The 27120-nt window shown below is 37.8% G+C and overlaps 1 protein-coding gene across 1 annotated transcript in view; it reads right to left on the reverse strand.

The window, feature by feature from the left end:
* The window catches only part of ACTN2 (actinin alpha 2), a 71327-nt gene extending 47616 nt beyond the window's left edge, over nt 1–23711 (reverse strand). Inside the window, exon 1 of the mRNA XM_062572161.1 lies at nt 23313–23711. Coding sequence (XP_062428145.1) covers nt 23313–23438 — 126 coding nt within the window. The 5' untranslated portion in view covers nt 23439–23711. The remainder of the gene's footprint in view (nt 1–23312) is intronic.
* Nucleotides 23712–27120: the final 3409 nt, after the last annotated feature.

Below are 27120 nucleotides of genomic sequence, written 5' to 3' on the forward strand. Positions count from 1 at the left end.
TTATGATAATATAGAAAAAACAGCTGCAGGCACTCAAGGGTAAATGCACATGAACTTTACATGGCAATTTGGCAGTAAATATTAGAAAGCTGAACTAGCAAATGAAAGAGCCTTTCATAAATTGCTTAAGTGATGGGTGTATGCCTATCTGCAGATACTATCGCAGTTTGTAGAATTGTTCTTCAAATTAAACTCAAGGGGTAGAGCCATTTCTATCTCTTCTCTTAGGCATTTATGGTGGACACTTTTACTTTGTACCACTCAAGAAAATGAGTTTTTCCCATTTTTCATTTCATTAAGGGCTTAATGCCAATGATCCTACCAGTCTAATGGTCATAAAATATATATCTAATTCCCTAGTGTGAAAAAACTACTTCTCACTTAACCCTTTAAGGAGAAATGGAATCGTGTACTTCCTAGTTCATACATACCTAACTACATCTAATACCACAAAAGCAAATTAGAAGCTTGTCTACCTCTAATCTCACCATGGTCCTCTACTTTGCCTCTACAACAGCACATATAATTTACTGGGTGCCTCCCTGATAGATAAAGAATACAGTTTTATTCAAAGATCCCAAACAGTTTACAAATAATTTAAATATTTCCTCTCAGAGATGGATATTTTTATGGAACAGAATTTGCTGACGGACAAACTGAGGCACAGAAGCTCACTGAATCTTGGTGGCAAAACTAGAAACATAGTGCTCGATGTTCCAGCACTCAGTACTGTCTCCTAATCCCTAAATAATGCCTCTTCTGTCCTGATCGATACACTTCTTTTCATTTTATAAAGAAACCAAGCAGCTAATCTTGTTATGATAAAAGCAAGGAAAGGATGCTACTACTGCTGAGTCAAGCTATTTTCAATAAACAGTTTGTTTTACGGGCTACCTTTTTAAATCTGTAGATTATTTACAGTTCTTTCTAGCTGTATAGGGTCTTGTCACTGGAACTGTATCATTTTGAATGAAAAACCTGGTCTTAACAACAAAGCCTCCATTCATGAGATAAATTAAATTCTGCTGAAGCGCTGTACTACACATGGATTCTGAATTTTCACTATCTACATTGAGATAGTCTAGATTTATCTTCTGTATATAAATAAAAGATCTGGATTGTCTATCTAAACTACAGTTTCTCAGAGCTATCTGTTTTACCAGTGCACTCCCTCTGTTCATGAAATACTGCTATCCATTTACTACAGTTGTCTTGTGCCTCGTGGAAAGCGCAACCGCAGTATATTCTAGAAAATTTTCTGCATATGATTTCACAACCTGGTACCTTCCAAGTTCACATTCTTTCCTAGGTCTAAACATGGTTATAGAGATGCTCATTCAGAAAGTATTTATTACCTGTTGCAGTGGAGTAATCATTAAGTCACTGTATTAAAGCTACTGCAAAACTTCACTTGCAAATTATAATACTTCGTACAATCCACATTTTACATCTCTCATCCTTCCATTCGTATTGAGATCCCATTTGTTAAACTGTCATAGGCCTTAACTATCAGTACTATTAATAGTTATTAAGAAACAATTCAAAGCATGCTTAAGTCCTGGAGATCAAGATACAATCAGCATATAGTACCCTGCAAATTTATAATCCTCTGGGATTTAGAAACTATTAAATGACTTAGACAAAGCAAATTCCTTTTTCTGCTGAACTGTACAGGCATATCAGATTGCCTGGAAAAATAAGGCAGGACTGAAGGCACAAAGCTGAATACCAGGAGGGATAAAAATATGTGCCTAAAAGGCTAGACTTTTCTTTTTAGAATTTATTTACCAGAGGTAGACTCTACAAAAGAAATAAAAATCTCCTCTCTAAAGCTATTACTACAAAAGAAAGCTTGCTGACATTCCAGCACAAGAGAACACAGAGAAGGGGATGCACACAGGAAGCCTAAGTGTTAGCAGTCCCCTAAATAAATTTATTCTTAATGCACTATTAATTGTCTACTACTGTCACAGTTCTATTTTGGAAAAGCTGACTCTAGAAAAAGAACAGTTGCTGATGTTCTATGTCCCCTTACCCTCACTGTGAAGACTGTCAGTATAATTTGCAGAATTTGGATTCACAGATCTGTGTTGGGAAAGGGTGTATCCCATGAAATAAACTTATGAGGCCATCTCCTTAGGCCAGTTTATTTTTGCAAACACTTGAGAAGAAGAATTGCAATGTAGGGGGCGGAAGAAGGAGATATCCCTCATTAACTATCAAACAAGTGCAGCTAACATCAGAAATAACAGAGTAAGTCTGCTCTGTAATGCAAATATTTTTGTATATGCATAAGGGAGGACATGCTTTGACAGAAGAAGTGATGTTTCTGAGAGCTGAACAGTACCACACTCCTGAGAAAGCCCACATATACTTTGCATGTGGGTGTAATGATAACTTACTTTTGATACCTCGAAGCAATTGCCTCGAAGCAATAAAACAAGAAGGATGCTATAATAGCAAGCTTCACACGAGCATGTGACAACAGGGATAAAGTGAACTGAGAAAGCATCAGTTACCATCCTCTCCAATACTGTTACTCACCAATGGGTCACAAGACAATTTGATACATCTGCCAAAAACACGACGTAAATTTATAGTTTGCCACTGACAGTGAGCTTAAAAAAGTACATCATGAAAATAACAGCATAGCTTGCATGGGGAAGTGCACAGGGGATACCCTCTGCAAGCTCCGGATCATTTATTCACTTGTGCTCAAATCTGAAATCGAGAAGCGGATCAGGCCCCATGAAAGGTTGGAGAGCCACAGCCTGTTTTAGTACGTGTATCTCGTAACAAAGGTTAACAGTGTTTTTGACTCCTTCCAACTCAAAACAATTTCTGTCCGCCACAATATTTACAAATTTTAAAAAGTAATATTGGCTTTAAAATGCATATGCCTGATTGTTTGCCCCCCCCCCTCTAGTGCAGACTACTGGCCTTCATGAATCATTTCTTTTGGTGTTTCTAGTCCCTTCTGTAACATTTCCATAAAAGACAGACAAAATTCAATGGCAACCTATGAAACTATGAAAAATACTGCTCTGATGGGAAACATAATACTTCCTGTATCTGTTTAGTAAAGCAGAAGCACAACTTATTTTACATGGACTTTAAATTCTAATACCCAGAGCATGAAGACACACCTAAAGAAAATTAACTTCAAATATAAATAATCAGCATTGCTCAATCTAATAAACATTTGTTAATATGTACAGGTATATGTTTTATCTCTAATTTTCTCAGTCTGATGGGACCATTTCTTAAACCTCTCTGCTTTAAAGCACTTCTCCCAAAGTATTTTTCCCCTCCACTTGTGCTAGCTGAGCGTCTTCATTACTTCCAGCCTAAATGGGATGCAGTGATTCACTCTGCAGTTATACAGGACATTACTGTGTTCTGAGCACATGGGAAGAGCGTTACAGAAAGCTCTGCCAGAACATTCCCGCTAGAGAAGACCGATGTCTCCCTTTGAAGAATCGCCAGTCTCTGTCTGTTATCCGCATTTAAAAATGTAAGTTGTGATCCTGCAACATGATCTCCTAGCTCCTGTGTCCGTACATCATTCTAGTGACTTCAGGATCAGAGCCTTTCTCTGGGCTCGGGATACAGTCTGCATTAGCCCTTGTCTTCTTTAATATTTAATTCTGCTCCCAGAATAGGAAGCATGAAGGTGCAAAGCAGCAGAAAATTGGATAGCATTTACAAATTAACATTATGTGAACTAACAAGTAAACACGGTATCTTGCAGATGTTTCTAGAACATCTAGAACAGCTGTATTTTTAGTGTATGTCATGCATGAATATATTTGTATGAATGGAAAATAAATAAAATACTACATGTAATTTACTAGTTTGAACCATTATTAACTGCCCCCCTTACTCTTTTTTTCTCCTGTGCAGAAGAAGCCTCCATGCACTTGGTACATGCTAATAAAATAACTAGAGTAACTATAGTAGTAAAGGTGGTTCACCAGTTCACTTCACTCATGCTAAAACACTTCAAAAAGCAAAATGGGATTTAAAAGCTAAACAGACCAGAGCACAGCTACAATTCAACTGAAGCACAGTGAAAGCATGGTAAAGGATGCCACAAAGGCTGGGGTAGGGGAAATGTTTAGCGTATTCCAAAAGGCCATCAGAAGGAAACCCCCAAATTACACACGGTTTGTGAAAGCCAAATTCCTGGGAACAACAGCAAGGATAGTATGGACCCATCTCACAAAGAAAGTTAGTGGAAAATCTATCATAAGGTCCCCAAATCCAAAGTTGAGGAAAGCCCATTCTGCTCCAGCATGTCCACCTATCAGGCTGAACAGGTGATATCAGAGATGATAAGTTAGCGTATTTTCCACTATCAGCAGATCAGCTCCAATAACCAAGGGAATTTCTCCCCCATTCCTTAATTTTATCATTCTTAGGAGACATAGTCAAAGGGATACTTTCAGTACACAGGACGTAGCACGTCTCACTAGTGTTCTTCTGTGTTCTGCTCACATAGAATAGCCTGGAAGGACCTTGGTCCTTACAAAACAGTTGTCTTAATCCCGTGTGAGGCTAGGGCTCCTTCAAATATGCAACCCCCTCCCAGCACTTTATGACTGCATGTCCATTTTATGGTGATTATCATTGCCCCCCAAAAAACAAAGCATGTAAATATCCCTTCAAAAATAATTTTGCTAGGCTGAACCCTGACAAATGTCCAGAAGATTAGGGAGCATTTTCTTACAAAGTAATGTTAGTTCTTTCTTTCGGAGGAGACAAGACAAAGGTTATGTTGTCACGTTGGTATAAAACAGAAGAAAACTCAGAAGGCAGGAAGTTTTAAGGGAAACTCAGTATGGGTCATTGCCTGCATTGTTCTCCACTCATCACTTTTTATCTTAAGGGAAAAACAGGAAGGAAGGAAGAGGACTGTTTTTCCAAGGCCTTTGGAAGGGGTAAAACTGGTAAAATATAGCAGAACTTCTAGGAATAGGGAAATAGTATCTTTTACTACATCACCTGCGATAGTTGGAAAAGACAGAGAAGCTTTCAGGCACACAACCACACCTTCACATGTGGGACAGAAGTATCAATCTTAAGTGTGAAAATTCAGATAAGTTTTCAGAGAAATCAGGACTTTAATGGATCGTGGGTATAATGCTATTACTGCCCTATTTCCTGGAGGAAGCTCCTTACTTTTACATTACTGCTGATGACACTTACTCACCTATGAAAGCAGTTTTACAGCAGCAGGTATATACATGATCCAAATGTGTGATTCTTCAAAATGCATGCAGTGCCACAGGGTCATCCAGTCATCTGTTTTCATCAGCTTTAAATATTTGCTGCCTATTTTAAATGTACTTTTTATCAGAAACATTAACATTAAAAAAATAAGAGCATACACAGTGTTTGAGATCCTATCTGAAGACAAAAAGTGTTCAGGATCTATAGGGCAATTATGGTCTAAAACTGTTCTTCATTTTTGTAATTCCAAGAATTCACTCAAATAAGAGAACTCAGTTTAGAAAAATAATACAGAGGAGGCAACACTGCAGTAAGAAACTTTGGCAAAGCAGGGGCATGGTTTTACTGTCCATTATGAAAACTGCAAGTTATGTTTACTCTATCTTTACAATATAAATGAAACCTACCTTGTTATTTCAGAGAAAGTGTGATTCCTTGAATTAAGGAAATGGAAAAACATGAATTGTCATAAAAAAAACAACCACCTGCTTTTGGTATGTTCTTTTTAATTCTGAATATTTTTAGCACTTTTCTATAACTAACCACATGTAGTATGTTTTGTAATAAACAGAAAGCACAGTCTTATAGGTGATAAACAGTTTGGAAGATTTTACTCATGCAGGAGTAGTGGGAAATAGCACTAGACAATTAACATCATTTGTTGCAGAATTCCATATTATAATTAAAAAATTAAACTTCCAAGGACAAGCAAGCACAAACTTACATAGTGCTACCTTTCTAAACCTGCATTTAGGTACATCCATGTCCTCCCCTCACAGTTTTGCCTATCTAAACTCTAGTGATTCTTTCTCGATGCACTAGTTAGAATATTTTGAGGATCCTACCAGGACACTCAAGAAACAGTGTGTCTTTTATGTCACGTAGTTCAGCTGGCAGCAATAGCAATAGTCTATCTGGGAGGAAAACTAAACACAAAACCTTAGGAGAAACAAGGAGTGTTTAGCAAGTCAAAGAGTAGTTTATTGCTATTAGTGATGAGTAATGGTTCACCATTAAGCAGAAGGGCTTTTAAGCGTTCTACTGGAATTTGTCCTGAGCCATTCTTCAGTTGCTCCTTTAGATGATACAATACTGTATACACTTAAAACATTTGAATATTGCATGAAAATAATGAGTCTGTGAACATGTGAAATGAAAACAATTCAAACTAAACCTGACAAATCAGTAAAATTTCTTGAAGAAAGCTCTATGCAGATTAGCAAGGAGAAATGTGAAGTTCTGCCCTTCTCCGGTAACAAGTGACTGCAAAGAATATAGGATGGAGAACTACTGGCAGGGTAGCAGCACTGAGGAAAACGATCTGGGAATGATAGTGGATCACAACTGAACCTGATTCAAAAATGTCATGCTGTTATAAAGGCAAACACCATACTGGAATGCATATATAGGAAAACTGTCTCTAGATATCTGAAGTATTTCTTCCATTCTACTCAGGGCTGGGAAGTTTTGGGTGGAATATTGTCCCCGCTTTTTGGCACAAAATTCAAGAGCATGGACCAGTTGGAGAGAATCCACAAAACAGCCATGAAACACATCAAATTTTAGAAAACTTAATCTATGAAAACTATAGATTGGGGTACTAAGAGAAGTTTGAAAATAGACTGATAGTTGTCTCAACCTTTTAACAGTTCAGAGTAGAGAAGAAGAGAGTAAAATATTTCTCTGTGTTCCCTGAAGACAGAACAAGGACTCATGAGCTGAAATAAGTAAGGAATATTTAGATTATTTTTAACTCTAAAGGTAGTGAAATATTGGAAGACATTGGCTGGGGAAACGTGGAGTCCTTATTCTTGGAGATCATCAAGAAAATATTGGATAACTGTGTCAGGAATAGCAGGAGCATATCTGATTCTGCATGAAAGTAGGGAACTCTTCCAGTCATACTTTCTATGATGTTCATGGAAGGGTCCCATCTACACCACAGCCTTAAAAAGGGAGAAGAAGCAAGACTATTCTATGATAGAGAGGCCCTAAAATTTACCATATATTTTTTATCTAAGGACTACAAAATAAGAAGTCATTTTGCAGATGACAACCCCCTTTTAGGAATCTAAGCACTTGGCATGCTAAGATTGCTGTAACCCTTGTTTCTCTCAGAGTATTTTCTCTGTGCTGATCCCTCCTTCTCTCTCCTAGTTTCAGATGATCCTCTGATTTCCTTTAGGAAAAAGAATATTGAGGAAGGTTTGGCAGATATTGGTGAAAAATAAAATAAAAGGGTGAAGACAAAATAAGTCAGGAAACAAAGGTAATGAAATGTAATAGGACGGGGGGGGGAAAGAAGATTAAAAGTCGGTGGATGGAAAAACATTCAGGGAAAGTTAAATATGATGCAAATTAAAGTGAAAATGGAAACACCAATCTGCTCTATGGGTATCAGAATAATCATTACATTTCCCAGGATCGGTGTTATGATCCAGGAGTAAAAATCTTGATATTCATGTTTTTGTCCCAGTTTTGCTAGACTTTGTTAAGTCATTTAAGACAGGAATTTAAAAAAAGGTTTTATTGACCTAAATGCTGAACATTTTATGATCCATGATTCTTCATCTGCGATGAGAAGACATTTAACACCAATATGAGCAGATGTTAGCCACCGCTGAGTACTTTTTAGTGTTCCACTTTTGTATTCAAGGATAATGAGAATAATAAACCCTTCATATTCCACAGCACTATTCTGAGAAATAACTCACTGTTGCTTTTCAGGTACTCAAACGCTACCTTGAAAAAAGCCCAATAAAGACATGGTAGCAAGAAACATTTAGAAGGCTGGCAAAGCTATAAAAGTGCTGTAAATGAAGAAGTGTAAAATAAATCAAAATCATAACCTACTGCAAGCAGATGGAAAACAACACATAATAATTACCAACATCTTTAGCATTTGTTCTCAGTCATCCAAAGTTAATTTGACATTTAAAGAAGTCAAAGCTAGCTGTTCCGCATAAGCCAGTTATCTACCACTGTAAATCTAGCTGCATGCTAAGTGTCTTTCCCTCCTAGTCCTTAAAATTTTAATGAATTATGAAATGTGCCAGCCATGTAGGTATGGAGAAAGAAGTCTTCTGTGTAGGAAACTCTAAGAATAGCAATAGCTGTGAATAATCCCACAGATGTAATTCGAGAAAACATATTTACATACAGGGAATTGTTTTAACTTTTACCTCTAGAATGAAAGGTCTCTGCCCCAAACCCTCACTACTAAGGCCACTTTTGGACATCTCCAATGAAGCTGCCATTTCTGGCAGTTTAAGTGATACGGACACCTGTCCCTCCCAGAGCTAAACTAAGACTACAACTCATCTCACAGACACTACCAAACAGCCTGCATGCGTTAGCAACCTTGTCACTTATTCACCTGGCCTGGATTCAAAACATTGACCTAGAAGTGAAAGGTTTCCAGCCATCCAGTCTCAACCTGTAAATTAAAAGTCCATCCCCAATACAAGGTTATCGTTCATCATGAGTTGGGGTGAAGGAGCTATTAGAATAATACACTTGGAAGGCTTAGCAATAGTGAAATGCTTTTAATTAATATTGCCACCACCCTGCTAAGGGCTCACAAAGGCAAGATTTTGCAAGTCAGCTTTCTCCTGGATGAGACAGACTATTTTTACAGAATAGTTTATTTACATTAAATGCAGAAATCCTTGAACAAAGCTGATCACAAATAGCATCCAGACAATACCCTCTTTGAGAAGACTCTGTCTGAACAGCAATGTCATGTTGTCCTGTAAGAACTCTGTATAATTAATTCTAGCTCAATGGAGTACAATGGGGAGAAATCTTTTGCTGTCTGCAATAATCTTACCTCACTATTTCCCCTCCTATTTCAAAAAGAATAAGCATCATGTAATTTACAGTTATACACTATATCTCCAGTGACTGTATCCCGCTTGTCTTCTATGTAAAGTAACAAGTATGCTAACATGTATTAGTATCTCCTGGTGATCCTTGTCACAAAAGCATTAATACCTTACAATTTTTTGATTGCTTACAGTTCTTTACTGCATTAAGAAGTGCAAGGTAAAAGAAAGAGTGAAAGTTACCATATAATGAACAGAAGAATGTAGTTACAAAATATTAAGTAAATGGCATAATCTGTGAAGAAAATGTGAAGTTCACAGATTACCAACAAATCTCCCAGTTAGACTAGTGCCTATATTAAATTATTTTCTCTAATGAGAGTGAAAAGACAAGTGAGTAAAGACTTTGAAGGATTCAGCATTTGAGTCCTTGCCTTACCACAGCTTTTTGTTTAACCTTTTTTCAAGTAATCAAACCTCTTTATGCCTCTGTCCAAAATCCTTATCCCTGAGCTGAGATTTAAATGTGCCACAAAGACTGAGTGTTCCAAATGCAGAATTAGGAGGACTGCTGATCTCCAAAACTGATGGATGGTGGGATAGCTTCGGGTGTTCACACAAATCTAAAATGCTGAAGCAAGCGAATGAGCTTCTACTTCACAAGCCTCAAAAACAATCATTGGTGAAAAAAGTGGCTGTGAATCAAGCACATTCAGAAGCACAGTTGTTAAATGGGAGTAAAGTTGAAGAATAAACAAACAAACAACAACGGGACTAACGGAACAAATGCAGTTTTGAATAATCTATTTTTGGCCATTGGCTAAAATGGTTTTGTATTTCCCTTGGAGCAAAAGTTTATGAACAAGTTGATCTCTTTTAGTAAATCATATTGTTCTAGCACTTAATAATTTAACATTTCACAGATCACATTATTTTTTTACATGCAGTACAATGCCAAATTCTGCCCTTCAAAATGGCCCCTACTGAAATTTGCAGAAACACAGAAGCATCAGCCCCAAGGACTCGTGCCTGCTCGATAGAGACAGTGCTCTCGCACGCCATGGCTGAGCGATCCGCATCCAGACTGAACCTCTGAGGGCTACGTCAGGTGTTTGCACAGCAAAACAATAGTTACTAGGGTAAACTAACTTTACAGCTTACTAACCAAATACTCTCTGTTCTAATATACTGCACTTCGCAGAGCTTGAGTTTACACTATAAAAACAAGTCATTCCGACATTGCAGCTTAAAGCAGTACAGCTATAGCAAATATCTTACAGTCTTCCACATCACAAAGTATTTTACAACACAAACCTCTTTGCAACCCATACTTACGGAGAAGCCAGTTCACTCCCAGTTGGGAGAGAGTACTAAAACAGATTTATCATTACACTGCACAAAGCTGTGTACAGCAAAAAAAAAGTACCAATTTTTATAAGAATTTTAATGGACTCTATCACTTATGCAATAAACACTCCATCTTTATATTTATGTAAGAGATATATATTTATAACTCATAAAGCACTGTCCTAAAGATATCCCCTCCCAATGAGGTAGAACTCGAGGAACCTAAGCAAAGGACTTGTAGAGCATGAAGTGTGTACGGCTGTTAGAAACTCCAATGAATTGATGCATGGATCATATACAGATTTAACTACTGAAAAACTAAGAAACAGGCAGACAGAGAAAAGTATTTAGTATGTAATGGGATCAAAATATCCAAATAAAAGTTGAACTGTTATATGGCAAAAAGAAATCCATATCTCTACATGGTTCAGAAAGAGTTAATTCTGAAGCACAACCTTCCATGTTCCTTCCTTCAGTATTTCCACCTCACAAGATTATCAACGAACTGGAAGGCATCTTGAGAAAAGGAATTCACAGTAAAATGCTACCAGGATTGAAGGGAACAGTTCAGTAATGGAAAAAAAAAAAAAAAAAAAAAAAAAAAAAAAAAGAGGCTAGCCATCCTTCTATTTTCTCTCTCCTATATTCTTTCTCAGCTGTACAACTCTCTTTTGCTATTAGGGAATAAAAGTAGAACCTCTTCAGAGTTAAAAATAGAGAGTGGGTAATCCAAAAAGGGTCTTGAATGTAGCGGTGGTTCTGCAGAGACAAATCAGCCTGTGTGCTTTATAAAGTGAATGTGATAAGTTCTTCAGACTGATGCTTTCTCTCAAGTATTTTAAACAATGAACCCGCATTACTACTGCCCCACCAGTGCCAAATGAACCTTCCTATTAGGAGACCTTATTTCCAATTCTCCTTCCCAGGACTCAGGGCCTTCTTCCACCAGCTATGCCCTACAGTTCTTGTCTGGTTTACTAAGAATTCCTGCACTACTATGGAAAGTGCTGCCTTTTTTTTTTTTTTTTTTTTTTTTTCCCAGAAGATGCATATATAAATGATCAAATGCTATTTATGGTGCCATGAAATAAATATTCACATATTATAGTATGGAAGAAACTAAAGGTATGCTCTCTGGAAATAGAAGGATTAATTAAAGTAGGCTAATCCAGGATTTAGTTGACTGGATTTCCAAATGTCTTTCCCTTGCTTTCTCTGGTCATTTTCTTCACTGTGCTGTCTATATCTACCAATTATATACTGCATTGCCAGGTGAGTAAGTAAATCCATTATAAATTAGTCAAAACAGTCAGTCAGAGTGGGATGAAAGTATTTTCCTGCCCAATTTATCAACATTCTTTAAAACACTTTGATAAGCAGAAAAGCATGTCTTCTACTTGACAAAGTTACAAAAGATCTTGCAAGCATTTTCAATGGCACACACTTCAGTACACATCTGCTTCGGTTTTAAGTCTCTGACACCAATAAATGATGGGGAAAAAAGATATGTTGATTGTCAGACACTGAGATACTTACACAGTAAGTTAATGTCTATGTACTCTGTTATGTAATAGACTTGAAGCCTACCAAAACTAGTTTCACCCATGACCTGAACTAAGGTTTCAGTTGAGATTCTTACAGAGAAAGGAAAACCTTGTGCATTAATTCACTATTATGTAATACCAAGCTTCTCTCTGGCACACATGCTGAGTTACAGAACACAAGATTTCTCAGTCTGCAAAGTATTTAATCTGTCCAAGTTAACTTCTTTAACGATTATGGTAACTGATGATTAAGATGGAACATTTTTAAATTTTTATTTCATGCGTGTTTTAAGCATCTACCCTTAAAAAAGTTGCTAACTTCTGCTGTTAAAGGTGCTGCTTATATATACTGGGTTGATTTTTAAGCTCTGTAATGTTTTTATGAGAAACTAGGTATAGAATAACATTTTCTAAAGCATTTAAAATATCCTGTAAGCCAAATGGCTTTCAGAAAAAATCCAGAAATCTGGAATAATTCCTAAATAATTTTTAAAGAGATGTAGTTTCCTGAAATACTGAGCTTTTCTTACAAACAGAATAAAAAGCACAACAGTACTTACAGTCCATGGATAGCTTAATTATATATGCATATAAAATTTATCTAAGTAACTTTTTCTTAAGTCCTCAACTAAAAATAGTTGAAGAAATAATATGCAAAGGCAGCTGTAACAGCTGAAAGCATAAACATCTGTGTTTTAAAGAGTACCTACCATACTTGTGGTAAGCAAACCTCTTTGTCAATTAAACATACAGTTCTTTGTTTATAGCCCATCTATTCTTAACAACACCTCTGCTGTATCATGGAAATGAAGGCCACAGGCAAAAAGAATGCAAGCAATCTTCAGCCTCAGGTATGGTGGGTTTTTTGACTTCAAATATTAATGGCAGATGGATAATATGTGCATTATGCATAATACATACATGTGCAGATATAATTGCTTGTGGGGCTGCACTGCAAACTACATTATTGAAATGACTTAGGATTAAAAAAGTAGTAGGAACAGTTTGTTTATTTTTCAGTCCAAATTATTTCAATGTTCAGGTGTACAGCAGAAGATAGTTGTGCCAGCAAATGAAGGAGACTGCACTTCTTTGGCTAGGAGTAGAGTGAAGGATGGCAGAATGTTGTAAGCCAGCTGTTCCACCAAAGAAAATGTATGGTGGAACTACAGCTGCAGATTAAATTGGGTTTCCATAGCCTAAAGAAAGCCAGGTAACAACCCAGCACCACACAATCGTTTATGCAATTTTTTATTTGCATTTAATATAACTGGTTGCCAGTTTTCTTGGAGTCTCATATGCAAAAGTGCAATGCCTTAAGTTTTGAAGCTCTGAAAAGCTACACTGGAGCCAAGATTAAACATAAAACAGTTAAAAAGAATCACTCAGTGCTAGATGGTTAAGCCATCTAGCAGTGCCAAAATTGCAGACTGATCTTCAGAGGTGCTAAATAGAAGTTCGTCCTGACGTCAGTGGAAATGACTGGGTGTTCAACATCTATAAAAAATACTAAGGTTTCCTTAGATACTTAAGGAATAATCACAGGTGCTAAGTTTAGCCTAGGGCAGTCACTTTCCCCAGACTCCTGCTATGGTAATGGAGGGGGGAGGCTTTGCTAGGGGGCAGCTCAGAGCAGAAGCAATGTGTTCTCAATTAGGTTCTGTTAGCTGTTACCAAATAAAGTTAGTTGTTATCAAATAAAATAATAGATAGCTGTACTGATGTTGCTTAAAACTTTTTGAAGAAAAAAAAAAAGAACAACCATCAGATTTCAAGTTTAAGAGCTTCTGATGGTTAAGAGCAGTTGGGAAGAAGCATTTGAATTAAATGAGAGCTATCCTATCTAATTCACACCAACTAAAATAAACACTTAACACTTTTCACGTGTAAAGCCATCACATAAGAAATAAAACCACTATTTTGGAGATGATGACAAGGACAAAATGTTATGTCCTCATAATGCAAAAGTAGGGCAAATTGGGACTAGACATAGGAGCAGCTGCATCCATTCTTGCACAAAGAAAATAAATTCAAGACTACTTTTTTTCACCTGTGCAGTCACTTGGAAATTTAAGAGATGAATGTAGGAACTATCTAATGGGCAGCTTCTGCTTCCCACTGGACAGTCCTTCTAAAGAATTAAATATGTTTCTATAAGCCGACAGGGACACTTTCATAAAGTTCCCCCCACACACACTGTATTTCAAAGTCTTCTATCTTTGTTTCTATAGATGCTGTTTTCCAGCACCTGTAACAGAGGAAAATCAGTACCGCAATTATACCTACCCTACAAACCTTTCACACCAACAGTTTGAGTATTAGTAGAATCGTGCCATCTTGGTTTGCATCTAAGAGTTAGAAAAAGAGCATTGCATAGCACCTCTGTAGATTATGATCACTTCATGCATCAGTCTCTCAATCCGAAGCATACTGAAATCCAGCAAATCCAGTGATAACATTGAAAGAACAAATGTCACACATCCCTATCACAGCTTTTCAATAAAGGATGTTCTTCAAACACTTGAAGACTTGAAAATCACCCCAAACTACTAGTAATGAAATTAATTTAGGAGGAAACGGACTGCTTGATGTGAGTACGTATTTCTTCTGCAATCAGCTGAGAGAAAGAATGCACAGCCATTAAAATACATTTACTCAGAGTCAGCAGTATTTCACAGCACACGAGAGGAGTACAACCTCAGATACATGCCATTTATCTGGACAATTAGGACTCAGAGGACTTGGCATTGTGCTTGGCACTAAAGCCATCCATAATGGGTCAGTTTTATCAAGTATATAAACATATTTATATTTGTTTGCTTGCAAGGATATAAAATAACATGGGTAAGGGACCTCTTTTGTCTTGGGACAAAGCTAAGTAGCCCAAATTTCCATTCAGTTCTGTTCCATTGCACTGTTTCTTCCTGTATCATGTCCGTCTACATTCCAGATGAATAATCCAACACATTCTTCTGTAAGCAAGCTCTGCAACACATCTAAAATACTACCAATATCCATATAGTATTTGCAATTCATAATTAAAGAAAATCCTGTTTTTCAATCACTGAAATTTCTTCAGTAGAACTGTACCACGCAATAAAGAAATGACCACCTAAACTAAATGTCATTAAATTAATCGGAATTTATGCAACAGTAAGGAGATTTATGTTAGGGATTTGGTATTTGATTTTTCAGTCATGATGATGAAATCTTTTTTGTCTTGTAAGAGAATGAGAGAGCTTTACTGGAAGATTTTGAACTGCGTCACCCCATTGGCCAAAAGCCATCAAAATTTAGTTTGCAGAGCAGTTTGATTAGGAAAAGTGTGACATGTAATCAATTTATTTTCTTACTGGTATCCACTAGTTTTTAGAATATACCTGAACCCTACCTGTGCTGGCACGGGGCTACAAACTCATTTCATGAGTGGAGGTTCCCTATTTAAAGCCATCTCGGGGTCAAGACCCTCAACGCTCTTCCAAAGCACCTCCCTTGCCTCTCTGTTCAACTCTCCAATGACACAAACATAGATGCATGGCAAAATGCAGGCTTCCCTCCCCCAAGGGATTATAGCAAAGTCCACTGATTAACACACAGCTTTCCTCTAGCTCTTAAGCGGCTTGGTTTCAGCTTATGGAAACCCACTTAGACCCACACTTTCTTCCAATCCATATTGTTTTACTAATTGGATTGGTGTATCTGCAGATATTTTACTACACAAATTTCAGGAGAGACTGTGGTGTATACCCACGAGCAGGGAGGAAAGTGATAGCCTTTGGTTTCCCTCACAAAGTGGCTATTTATCATTTCTTCTCATAACCATACAGTTTTGCTGCTGGTAGATTATTAGGGGGTGGGTGACAATTAACAGCTAACCTGAGACCGTAGAAATTGTCCATTTGACAATGCTTACAAAAATATCCAGAGCCTGGAACGGGTCAACTTTGACAGCGCTGGCTGAGTTCAAGAGAAGAAAATAATATTGAGTAATATATTGATTTCACACATTTGATATTGATAAAGACTTTCCCATTATAAAATTCCACCTCCAAAAACATTTCTAGTTAAGGGAATTTTGTAATAGCTTTATTTGAATTTTCCTTCACATACAGGCTCCACAGTATTCACTGCTCCCTCAGCTGCACACCTTATTGATAGCTTCCAAGATAGAATATGAAGCACCCTGACAAAATATGATCGTTGCACTATCCTTTCAGCATGCTCCTCTCAAACACCATTCCATGCAAATAACATCAGCAAGAGGAATTTAACATGTTACTATTTTAACAAGCACTAATCTCTAAGAGGCCAATCATACAGAACAAGCCATAAACACAGCCCATATTTCTACATCTCTACCCTCATGGCAACTCTCTATAGGAGAGACACTGCAACTGCATGTCCTCTGTTGCATCAGTGGCTAATATTTAAGGCAGTTATAATCATAGTATATACTGAAAAATCAGGATGCAGTGTGGTAGAAAGAATGGAGTTCATTGACTAGCAAGCTCTGAGTGAGACTCTATATGGTGCCATCTACCACCTGGAAAGTCAAAGAGTCTACAGGATTTAAAAGGAGATAGCAGATTTTTTGTGTATGTGCTCCTAACACTAAAGCTGTTGGCACTCACTGTTTAAAAAGTCTTGCTGCACCTGTAGAAGAAGCATTTGGCCTTAAGAGCGCTGAAACTTCATGTTGCCACAAAGCACACTTTCTGCATCTGTAGCGGCATATATCATTTGGTATCACGTTGTTCTTCTAGAGAAGATAGACACAATACTAGCTGAATACTAACAGAAGAATAGATCTAAGAAGTTGTGGCTTTTTTTTGTTTTTATAACTACTACTAGCAATAGGAAATCCTGTAGAACTTGTAGAACCTATAGAACCTACAGAAATTCCAGGACACCTACAGCATCCTAATCTTGTGGATAAAAGGCAAGGAAGGCAAGAATTGTAGTACAGGACTCAGAATATCATATAATTTCTGCACAGAATATCATTCTACCCTCTGCCCTGGCACATAGAGGATTTTCCTCCTTCCAAATGAAGTTCTCTCCTGAAGTTAGTCCTAAAGCTATTTAACCCGGTGCACCCATGTTTATAAGAAACAACCAACTAATAACAGGGAAGTACTAAGAATGAGAAAGCAAACACTTTCTTTAAAAAGAGTGCATATTTTTGATCCTTCACACATCCTACTTTCATGAAATCAGAAGCAGATCAGAAATCCTGTTCTGATTCACGTAGAGAAGGGAATCTCTGTGCCTTCTCAAAAGTCCCACTGAGATTCCATGTGGGTACATAGTGTCACTTCATTGAAAACTCTCAAGGGATGGACTGTTTCTCTGTGTGCTGTGGGACCTTTAGCCCAAAACTATTGAAGCAAAAATTTTGCACCACCTACAAAACCCTTACTCTGATTATTTCCAGAGACCTAGGCTGGAATGCGCTGTAAGCAGTGTAAGTATTGTTATGTTATTCATGAAAATGATTTCAGTCCTAAGCTTATCAGTCCATATGGAGTGGTTCTGCAGTACTGAATTTTAATGATCGTGCCCAGTCTCTCCTGGCAACACTTTTCTTCGTTACATTTCTTTTTCATTTATTCAGGCTTGGTCATTCCTCTCCTATTCCTGGTTGAAGAACAAAGCTATTCCCTTCCACTACTTCATCTGTCTTCTCACATACCAGTAGACTTTCCCCCAGGAAGACATTTCTGGTAAGAAATCGATTTAGAGTCCATCCACAGAAGACAGTACAGACTTCAGAGTGAATCCAGGCCATTGCCTGTAAATCTATTTATAGACACAGCAGTCAGACTGAACAAAAGGTCAATTTCTCTTTCAGGTTACAATAAACCCCTTGAATCTGCTGAATTTACGAAATGGCACCAACAGAAGTAAAAGGACAATTTTGTCCATAATTCATAGTGCTGGCAGCTCTTTCCAAAGACTTTTTTCTACTTGTGGCTTCTAATGCATTTTTTTTTAATTTGCAAGAACAGAAGGAGCTATATTACCAGCCAAAGGAGGTAACATAGATTAATCCTTTATAGGTCACACTGAAAATTTAATCTAGTAGGGACTGCCAAAGACTGGAAAGATACAACTTCTTTCCCCAATAAACTTTTCTGTAGTCCTCACTCACACACAGCATCCAGTGTAATTAAGACAACTTGCATTCGAAAGGAGTAACCATATCAAGGCAAATAAATACTCTAAGTCTTGCTGTTTATTCTGTATCAGTGCAAAAAGACATCAAAATGGTCAGAAATTGCATTGACGCCTACATTAAGACCCTTCTGCACTAACATAGTAGTGAAAGGTAGCATCAGGGCCATACAGGAAGCTGGAATAAGACTCTTCATCTATAGTAATATCAGTAAGGCCAGGAGCGTTTTCAGTTTTTTCCTTACACACATCAGTGCAAGAGTGCCAGAGATGTATCTTAATGACTGCAGAAGACAAGTATGAAATGTGTGAAGCTAGTTTAGTATTTTATGAGTACCCTGAAGAACAGATCAAACCTGTTTCACAACCTTCATATCTTTTATTTCTATCCTGAAGGCTCAAGGGTTCCTTTAATAACAATGTTTTATCACAGAATCACGGAATGGTTGAGGTTGGAAGGGACCTCTGGAGATCATCTAGTCCAACCTCCCTGCTCAGCAGGGTCACCTAGAGCATGTTGGACAGGGTTGCATCCAGGCGGGCCTTGAATCTCTGCAGAGAAGGAGACTCCACAACCTCCATGGGCAACCTGGTCCAGTGCTCCGTCACTCTCACAGGGAAGAAATTCCCCCTCACGCTCAGGCGGAACTTCCTGTGCTTCAGTTTCTGCCCATTGCCTCTTGTCCTGTCACATGGGACAACTGAAAAGAGTTTGTCCCCGTCCCCTTGACACCCTCCCTTCAGGTACTTGTACACGTTGATAAGATCCCCCCTCGGTCTTCTCTTCCCCAGGCTGACGAGGCCCAGCTCTCGCAGCCGTTCCTCATGGGGCAGATGCTCCAGCCCTCTGATCATCTTTGTAGCCCTACGCTGGACTCTCTCCACTAGCTCCATGTCTCTCTTGAGACATTTATGACAATAAATGACCTTTATGACAAGGGTTTTTTTTTAAAAAAAGCATGTCCTAAAATAAATTATTTCTGACAAGAGTTATCTAAAAATAGAACGTGTGCAAAAGACAAATCTTACTGCCTGTTACTTAGGGTGTAGCTGTGTTTCCACTTAGGAGTGTGAACTTTGCAGCTGACACATGGAAGCTCCTAGACCAAGAAATGTTGTTTTCTTTATGAACTTATGGTTGTTTCTGTATCGTCTTCCAAAAACACCCTTTCCCTGTCTTCAGGTATGCCCTTAACACCCATCACTGCCAGAACCACCATTTGCTCTCTGCCCTAGCTTCCAGTTTTAACAAAACACACTTTTATCAGTGGATTTATTAACCACAGAGCACAGAAATTTACTAAAACAGATGCAGTTCTGTAAACTCATTAATTTTGAAAAACATACATCCTGTAGAATTTTCCTTACTTTCTAAATATTATTTTCAAGTTCCAAAATAATAATTTCAAAATTTGTTTTCTAGCATTAGTGAGAAAAAGAAGGGAAGAAAAAGCACTACTTAACACACAACTCAATAATTAGTGTTGGCAATTCAGACTGGAAACTATACAGTATTTTTTTTATTTGGGTAGCATCATTGTCCTTCGTTTCCTAAGCTAAGGGATGTTGTCTTCTCCTATATCCCTTTTACTTATATTGAAATACAGGCTAGCGGAGGCTAAGAGAGCTTTGTATATTTTGTTGGACTTTTTTTTGGAAACTTAAGAAATATTTTTAACATGGAGAGAAGAGATATCAGGTTTTAAATCTTCCACTATGAGCTAGTATGACCTTTACTTCCGCTCCACTCCAGCAAGGTAGTGATCGAAAGATAGCTAACCACTGGTCCAACATACCATAAAACCAACAACTACTTCTATCAGTAGATCAAAATGTTCAAAATGTTTGCATCAAAATGCAAATCATCACTGTTGTCCTATTTTTACCAGTGGGAAAATTGAGGTGAAAGAAGGTGAACAGATCTTGCCTAATGTTACAGGGCAGAGTTAAGAAAGCATCCCAGCCCACATCCAGTGCTGCTCTACCATCCTCCAAGCCATTCAGGCTCTGCTTTTTAATTTCCACTTAGTTCAGAGGAAATAAAGGGCCACTGTCATGTATCTTCCTGGTGCTGTTCAAGTTAATAACGAAGTGGAGTACACATGGACATTGGTAGTGTATTGGGTCAAGCAGTAGACTTCCATAGTTTCACATCTCATGGTTCCCATCTACATGTTCAAAAGACACCAAAGGTGTAGTTTTATAATTAGTTCCTACTGAAGACATGTCCACCCGAAATATAATGAATATAACAAATTAATCATTTCATTATTTAGATTTTCTTTAAAATTTGTTCCTGAACTTTCCCAATATATGTCGCTTTCCAACACGACTGGAAATTCCAACCATCCTGTGCAAGTTTCTTACCAACAGCATGTCTAAAGTAGCAAATTGCTGAATTTCTTGATTTCTTGATTTGACATAGTCTAAATGTTACCCTAATCAAAGCATTTAAAGTGGTGTCCACATTCGCAGAGGAACAGCTAAGCTACTACTCAGCCTCCTTTCATATAGCGCACTTCATATTTACTCAGACATCTGCAACCATGAATTCTACACCAAGGAGTCTGGATTAGTGCAGACCATAATACTCTATGAACTGTGGTTATAATTAGGCATCGCATCCATTGTAATCCTATGGACGTCATCATGTGTTACCAGCATCTGTTGACAGATCTCATACCATGCATATCACTGAAATGGCAAGTCTGGAGAGGGCAGCCCACAATAGAAACAATGGCATTTATTTTTGGTTTGTTCCAAGACTGTCTCATAGAAAATATATGCTGTCAACTGCCAAGGCTCCACTGAGATCACCTTTCAGTATTATATTACCAGTTTGAACAAAGATCTGTGCCCAGGTATCTACAATCTTTTCTTCATAAATAAGGGAATAAAAAATGCACTCTCAGCAATTGTTATAGCACCATTAAAAAAAAGATGGAAGCCTCCAAATTTTATAAAATCTATCAATCTCTTTATCATGAGAGTACTTATTTTTCATGTAATAATATAATCAGATTCCTTTCCAAGACAAGAAATGAGGATGTCCATTCTTAGATCTTATTTAAATGTGGTATCACTTTAATATCAAAGACAAGTGTTAGGGACATAAAATAATACAGCAAAAATCTCTCTATTCTATGAATGTAAGCTTTAATTTACCAGTGTGGAAACTGTTAACTTTCCACTGAAGTGCTATCTGTTTGGACGAATAGAAGCAAAGAATTTGCCATAGGGTCTTATACTAACTACTCCTTGTTCTCCTGTAAAAATCAACAATGTACTGCAAACATAAGAATAAGACTATAGAATCCAAATTCTCTGAAATATTTATCTGTGTTCTAAGAAACTGCTTTAGAGTGTTGACTATCTAGTAAGCTGCCCATTATTTCTTTATTTCAAAAACACAGCATTCTCTGAAATGCTGAATAATCCATCCTACTCATTTTGGACAGAGAAACTGACTCATGTCAAGTATTCTCTCCTAAAGAACTAAAATAAACCTAACTGATATTTACAGAAAGTACAAAAATTCTGTGCACAGAACTGCACTGGTAGGTTAAAAATGCAGTTGGTTATGCAGTTATGAGGTTCTGTCTTCCTTAGACTCTTAGACTTGCTAGCACAATCTGCTACAGTTGAGTAGCTTCATATTACTAGCACTGAAACCATTTCCATCTTCACTATAAAACACAAAAAATGATTCATCATCTGAAGAATGTCAGACTAAAATAAATGTTAATGTTGATGAGCGCAATTTTATTACTCGTTTAGAAGATGCAGCAGTAGGTAGATCAAGAAAGACAAACTTCAGCACTTCCCCAGCACTTCTCATATTACACTTGAACAACAGGGTCTGAACAGATGCAAATGCTGGAAAATTAAATGAGCAAAACCAGGTAAAACTTAGAGAAGGAGGAAGGCTACAAGCAAAAATTGAGAGGAGTATATTGGCTCCACTGATTTTAATGGAAAAGTAAACTCATTTGTCTCAGTGATTCTGACAGCTCATACTTTCAGTTATAATGAAGCTGTGATGGTTAACAGCGGACCAGACTATTTTCAGATATAATTTGGTAACTTAAGTGAGCTGATCAACTACAGCAGAGTGTATTTGATCTTATAGTCTAGAGGTCTGTTTCTTTTTTTTTTTTCCACTGCTGTAACCAGCTGATAACCTTTTAATCCCAGATCTGTCAGCTGTGACTTCAACATCACCTTTTACATTAGGAAGTAACAAATACTTTACATATTACCTATCTCTCTCTTCCATACGCTGCTTGAAACTCAGTGTTCTGAAATGAGATTATTTTTATTTTTTCACAAATTAAATGTGCCATATTGGCAACTACAACTGAAGTACCCAACTGCTGACAGGACTGCTGATAGGATTATAATCTCTGGCTAGGTTCAGAAACAGAGCATGGGTAGTACCTACTGGCACGATAGTTTTCTTACACCTAAAAGGCAAGAAGTACATTCCCTGTAATGGTATATTCCAAAGAGCTTACAGCGTTGTTTTTTCCTAGACAGTGAATTGGCATGCAGGAACCTAACTCATTAAATAGTTTTTCAAACTGCATATATATCCAGGCAGTATTTTCTTTGTCAGATCATTCAATCAGAATTGACAGTAAGTTCTAGTAAAAGCTGACTCACAGGATCACAATTTCAACAGTGATATCTGTTTGCTCTCAGAAATTTGGCATGCAGGTTTTTTGCACACCCATTTTGAACAATCTCATGCATCTTCTCGGTTACATTTGCAACTGACTGTCTTCTAAAAGCAATCAGGCATACGGATCAACTGCTTTCAGAAAATAAGACCCAGGAAGTGAAGTTAAAAATTACAGGAATTTCTATCAACACCTAATACATGAATGTAGAGGGACTGAGAGAATACTTCCATTAAAACATAAAAAACTCTCTCCTGACTGTCATTGATTACATTTTCATCTTACATAGGTGACCACTTAAGGATCCAAAAAGCAAGTGCTTTCTCCACAAGATATAAGGATAGAACTAAAAATGTATATATTATATGCATATTTTATAGAATGGATAAAATTAGAGAATTTGAACTCATTATTGCACATCCCTGGCAATTCTATATGCAGCATGACACTAGAGCAGGACATTATTCTACAAAGAAGCACATTGACAGACACACATTACTTCATTTCCTGACCTTCCTTTGCTGTTTCTCCCATGCTGGGTCCAGCAGCAGGTCTCTGTCCCATTCTTCCTCTTGGGTCATGTACTCTTCTTCTTCATAGTTGTAGGTGTACTGCATATTTGTTTCTATCTGATTCATGCTGCCCAGGATCAGCTTGAATTGCTGTGCTTTTACTACTTTTAAACTGTTGTGATGTTGTTGTTTTCTTAGTTCAGTTGCTGATGGGTTAGTAGCAGCGTGTCTTTTTTCTTTCTCTTTTTCTTTTTCTGAGGTGACAGGGTGCAAATATTGATGAGTCCTGCTGAGAGCAGAGGCTGACGCTGTTAGGTAGGAGCTGACCTGTGGTGACCCTTTCTCTCTTTCCCTCTCACTGCTGCTGCGGGTCCCTGTGAATGAGTCTCCGGAGAAGCCCAGTGCAGCTCATTGCTGCGGCTTATTATCCCCACCAGGCTGTCACGTGGCGCAGCGCTGCTCCTGTGCCGTGCAAGCCAGGCTGTGTCCCCCAGGAGGGCAAGGCTGGCGGGGGGCCATCACGTCCCGGGGGTTCTCTGCCCAAAGCACTGTTCTCGATTGTCTATCTTTCCACCTTTCAGGATCTCTCTTTTCCTCTACTTAAATGCATCTTTATTTCCTAGGAGCAGTCTATGATCTGCGAATGTTGTATTACATTACTTAGCATTAGCTTAGAGTCTGTGGACCTCCGAGTCACTCCCCAGTTTCCTTTTCTGATTAAGGATCACAAAAGCCAGTGCAGAAGATGGCACACGAGAGATGAAACAACTGACAAAGAAGATCAGGTCTGGAATAAACCAAAGAGTATGGGTACACAACTTGGTAAAGCAACATCTTTTACTTCCAGGAAATACGCTCACTGCTTCCCAAAAGCAGATACCAAGAAACACATGCAAAGGTGTGTGGAAGCAGTAATTTTATAAATGCGTGGCAAGAACTATCTGTGTTTTCCACTAGGTAAAATTTGAAAAGAGCACTGTGATCAAGCATGCTGGCAAGCATATCCATTATCTCCTGTGTCATATCATTTCAGTTGTCCTGGCGACAGTATTTCTTCTGGGAATTGGCAAGTTTACTATGTTCTTCATCTAGTCTGTCATTAATGCCTGCATGGTATCACCAGCCAAGGTCATCCTCTCTAGCAGTGTCCTCACTCGATACAGTTTGAACCCTACTTACAAAAAGAAAATGCTCACACAAGCTGAGCTTCTGTTAATTGTGAAAGACAAAGCAAATAGAAGAGGGGAGAACTGTTCAGTGTGGGCAACTAAAGGTCCCTAAGACAATGTGATTTGCTGCTGTGATTTGTTACTTATAAGTACCAAATATATGAATAAGTAACAGGTAGACAGCACATGCCTGCACTTCATATTGCTAATTAAAGCTCTGCTTTCTGCCAAGTTGCCTTCTATCCTATAACACCATGCAGTATAGATGAAAACATATACATATACAGACAACACCTACCCATTAGCTCAAAAAAATTCATTAATGCTACACTGAGGCTGCAAATTTCAATTCAGAAGAATGGTTCACACAAAGCAAGCTTCACTTTCTAAAACTGATGCACATCCTAGAACATAAACAGTCTAAAAATCCAAACCTAAGATGTGTCAGAGCTACACGCTTTTCACCTACTCAATACAAATATTCTCAAAGTTGCTACCGCATTTCCATTTTTTAAAAAACAAATGTTGATGAATGCTGTGCCTGGAATTTTTGTTCCAGTGCAAAGGGGTACTACATCAGGGAACTCTCAGCCCATGTCAAACAGTGATTACAAAGTAACATATTTCATATTTATACATACTATTTGCATGCTGATGTAGTTTGCATGGATTATTTTTACAGATGGGTAGTCGTTATGTTTTGTGATATATGTTCAATTTCAACCACTTAAATGACTGTTTAACCTTTGAAGTAACACAATTTCTTATTCACTATAGCAGCATAGGAAAAGTAGGAAGAACTCAAAAAACTCACAGAGCATACATGTAAAGTGATGATGCTCTGAACGCGAGCTGTCTTCCGTGCGAACAGTTGTTCTGCGTTGACAGAGTGACCAACCTGGGATCTTTTATGCAGAAAGCAAGCCCAGCTACTGCATTGCAAGTGAGTCACTGCAACCAGCTTAGTGCCTTTTCCTCAGCACTGCCTCTTCTGGTGACAGATGTGTATGAAGTCAAATGTTACTACACCATTTGCCGCTGCACAGGCATAGGTGAGCCTTACCAGTACTGAGAGCTTCATACAGAGAAGCATTAGTCAGAAGACACATGCTGTTTGTTGGCCTTCATCATATAACACAGGTCAGGCGGCCTGTGTCATGGAATAAAACTTGAGGAATTATGACCATACTGACCACATTGTGGATTAGTACTGGAATCAGCTCCACATCTAGATTTCTGGAAATCAAAGGGAAATCGTCCCAGGTTTTCTAGAGTTCTGAAATAGGGTATTAAGGTTTCAAAAACAAAACAAAACAATAACCTAAATTTACTCAAAACACAGCTAGACACTACTGCAAATTTACTGTACATTTTTTTCATGTTTACTACATGCATAGGCAAACTTAGTAGTTTAGTAACAAGAAAAACAAAAAAAAAAAATTGTCATCATTGTTTAAAGGAACCAACAACTGGAACCGTAGGGAGAATGGAAAGATAGGGATCAAAAAAATTTCAAGTTCCTTCCAAATCAGAGTAAAATAAACCAACATTTTTTTATATAAGGAAAAATATTTTAAAAATCCACTTTGGTAGATCATTTTTTCATCATTTTGGATGAAAACACATTTCAGAATGAAAAATCTAAAATTTTCATTCTGAAAATGTTAAAATAGGGAGCTTCAGTTTTGTCAGTGCGCTTTTTGAGGGAACTGGGCTTTTAAAAATATGAAATAGGAAGCTAAATGTGATATCCTGTTTTTAATAGAACTGCCTATTTTAATGTAATCCAACCTGGTTTAGGTTCTCTATTTACTTTTCCTCCATCAAACAGCTCGAGTAGGCAAGGGAGATATTTATAGATGCAGCTTTAGGAGGAGTATCTGGAATTTTGTTTACTACTTTAATTTAATTTTAAAAACTAACTGTGCAGATGGTAATGAGAAGCATATGAATGGAGCCCTGTAGCAGAAAGACAGCCAAAACGGAATTCTGACACCAAATTTGAAGTGCAAAGGGAGCTGCCTCTTCCAGCCCACCTAGAGAAAAAGAAAGGTGTGTCCAGCAGAGTACCATGAAGAAAGCAGTCATGAACAGGCAGCAGTGTGCTTCAGATGGCTTATTCCCACATCATGTAGTTTAGGACTATCCTCACTAAAGCAGGCAAGGTCACAGAGCTACAAAGTATATGTCCTTAAGGAGAAAGAAAATCACATCAAACAAGAGAAGCAAGCTGGGCAAGAAAGAAAGGACAATAGTCCTAGGTAGAGAACGAAGAAACACAGTGACCCACAGAGATAAGGAATTTTTATCTGACAAGGACACTGAGAGCCAGTAGGTATACCTGAGGTAGAAATGACCCAGATTGCCAACAATGTGGTAAGACAGAAAGAGTATTCATGATTTCCAGACAAATTAGAAGAAATAAGATGGTTAAGGGAGGTCAGAAATGGATACAGCAGTGCCCAATTGTCAACTATTTTTATCTTTTATTTGGCAAGAGGTATGCAGTCGTAGTCAATGCTAATATAAATGCTAGTAAAGGCTTACCCAGAAGAATGACTTCACCCTAGGAGAACATCGTGGTCACAGGATATGATTTCCATTTTCCATGCATAAGGAGCATCAAGTAGGCCAACATT

The sequence above is a fragment of the Rhea pennata genome, chromosome 3 (assembly GCF_028389875.1).
Source record: "Rhea pennata isolate bPtePen1 chromosome 3, bPtePen1.pri, whole genome shotgun sequence".
Taxonomy (NCBI): Eukaryota; Metazoa; Chordata; class Aves; order Rheiformes; family Rheidae; genus Rhea; species Rhea pennata.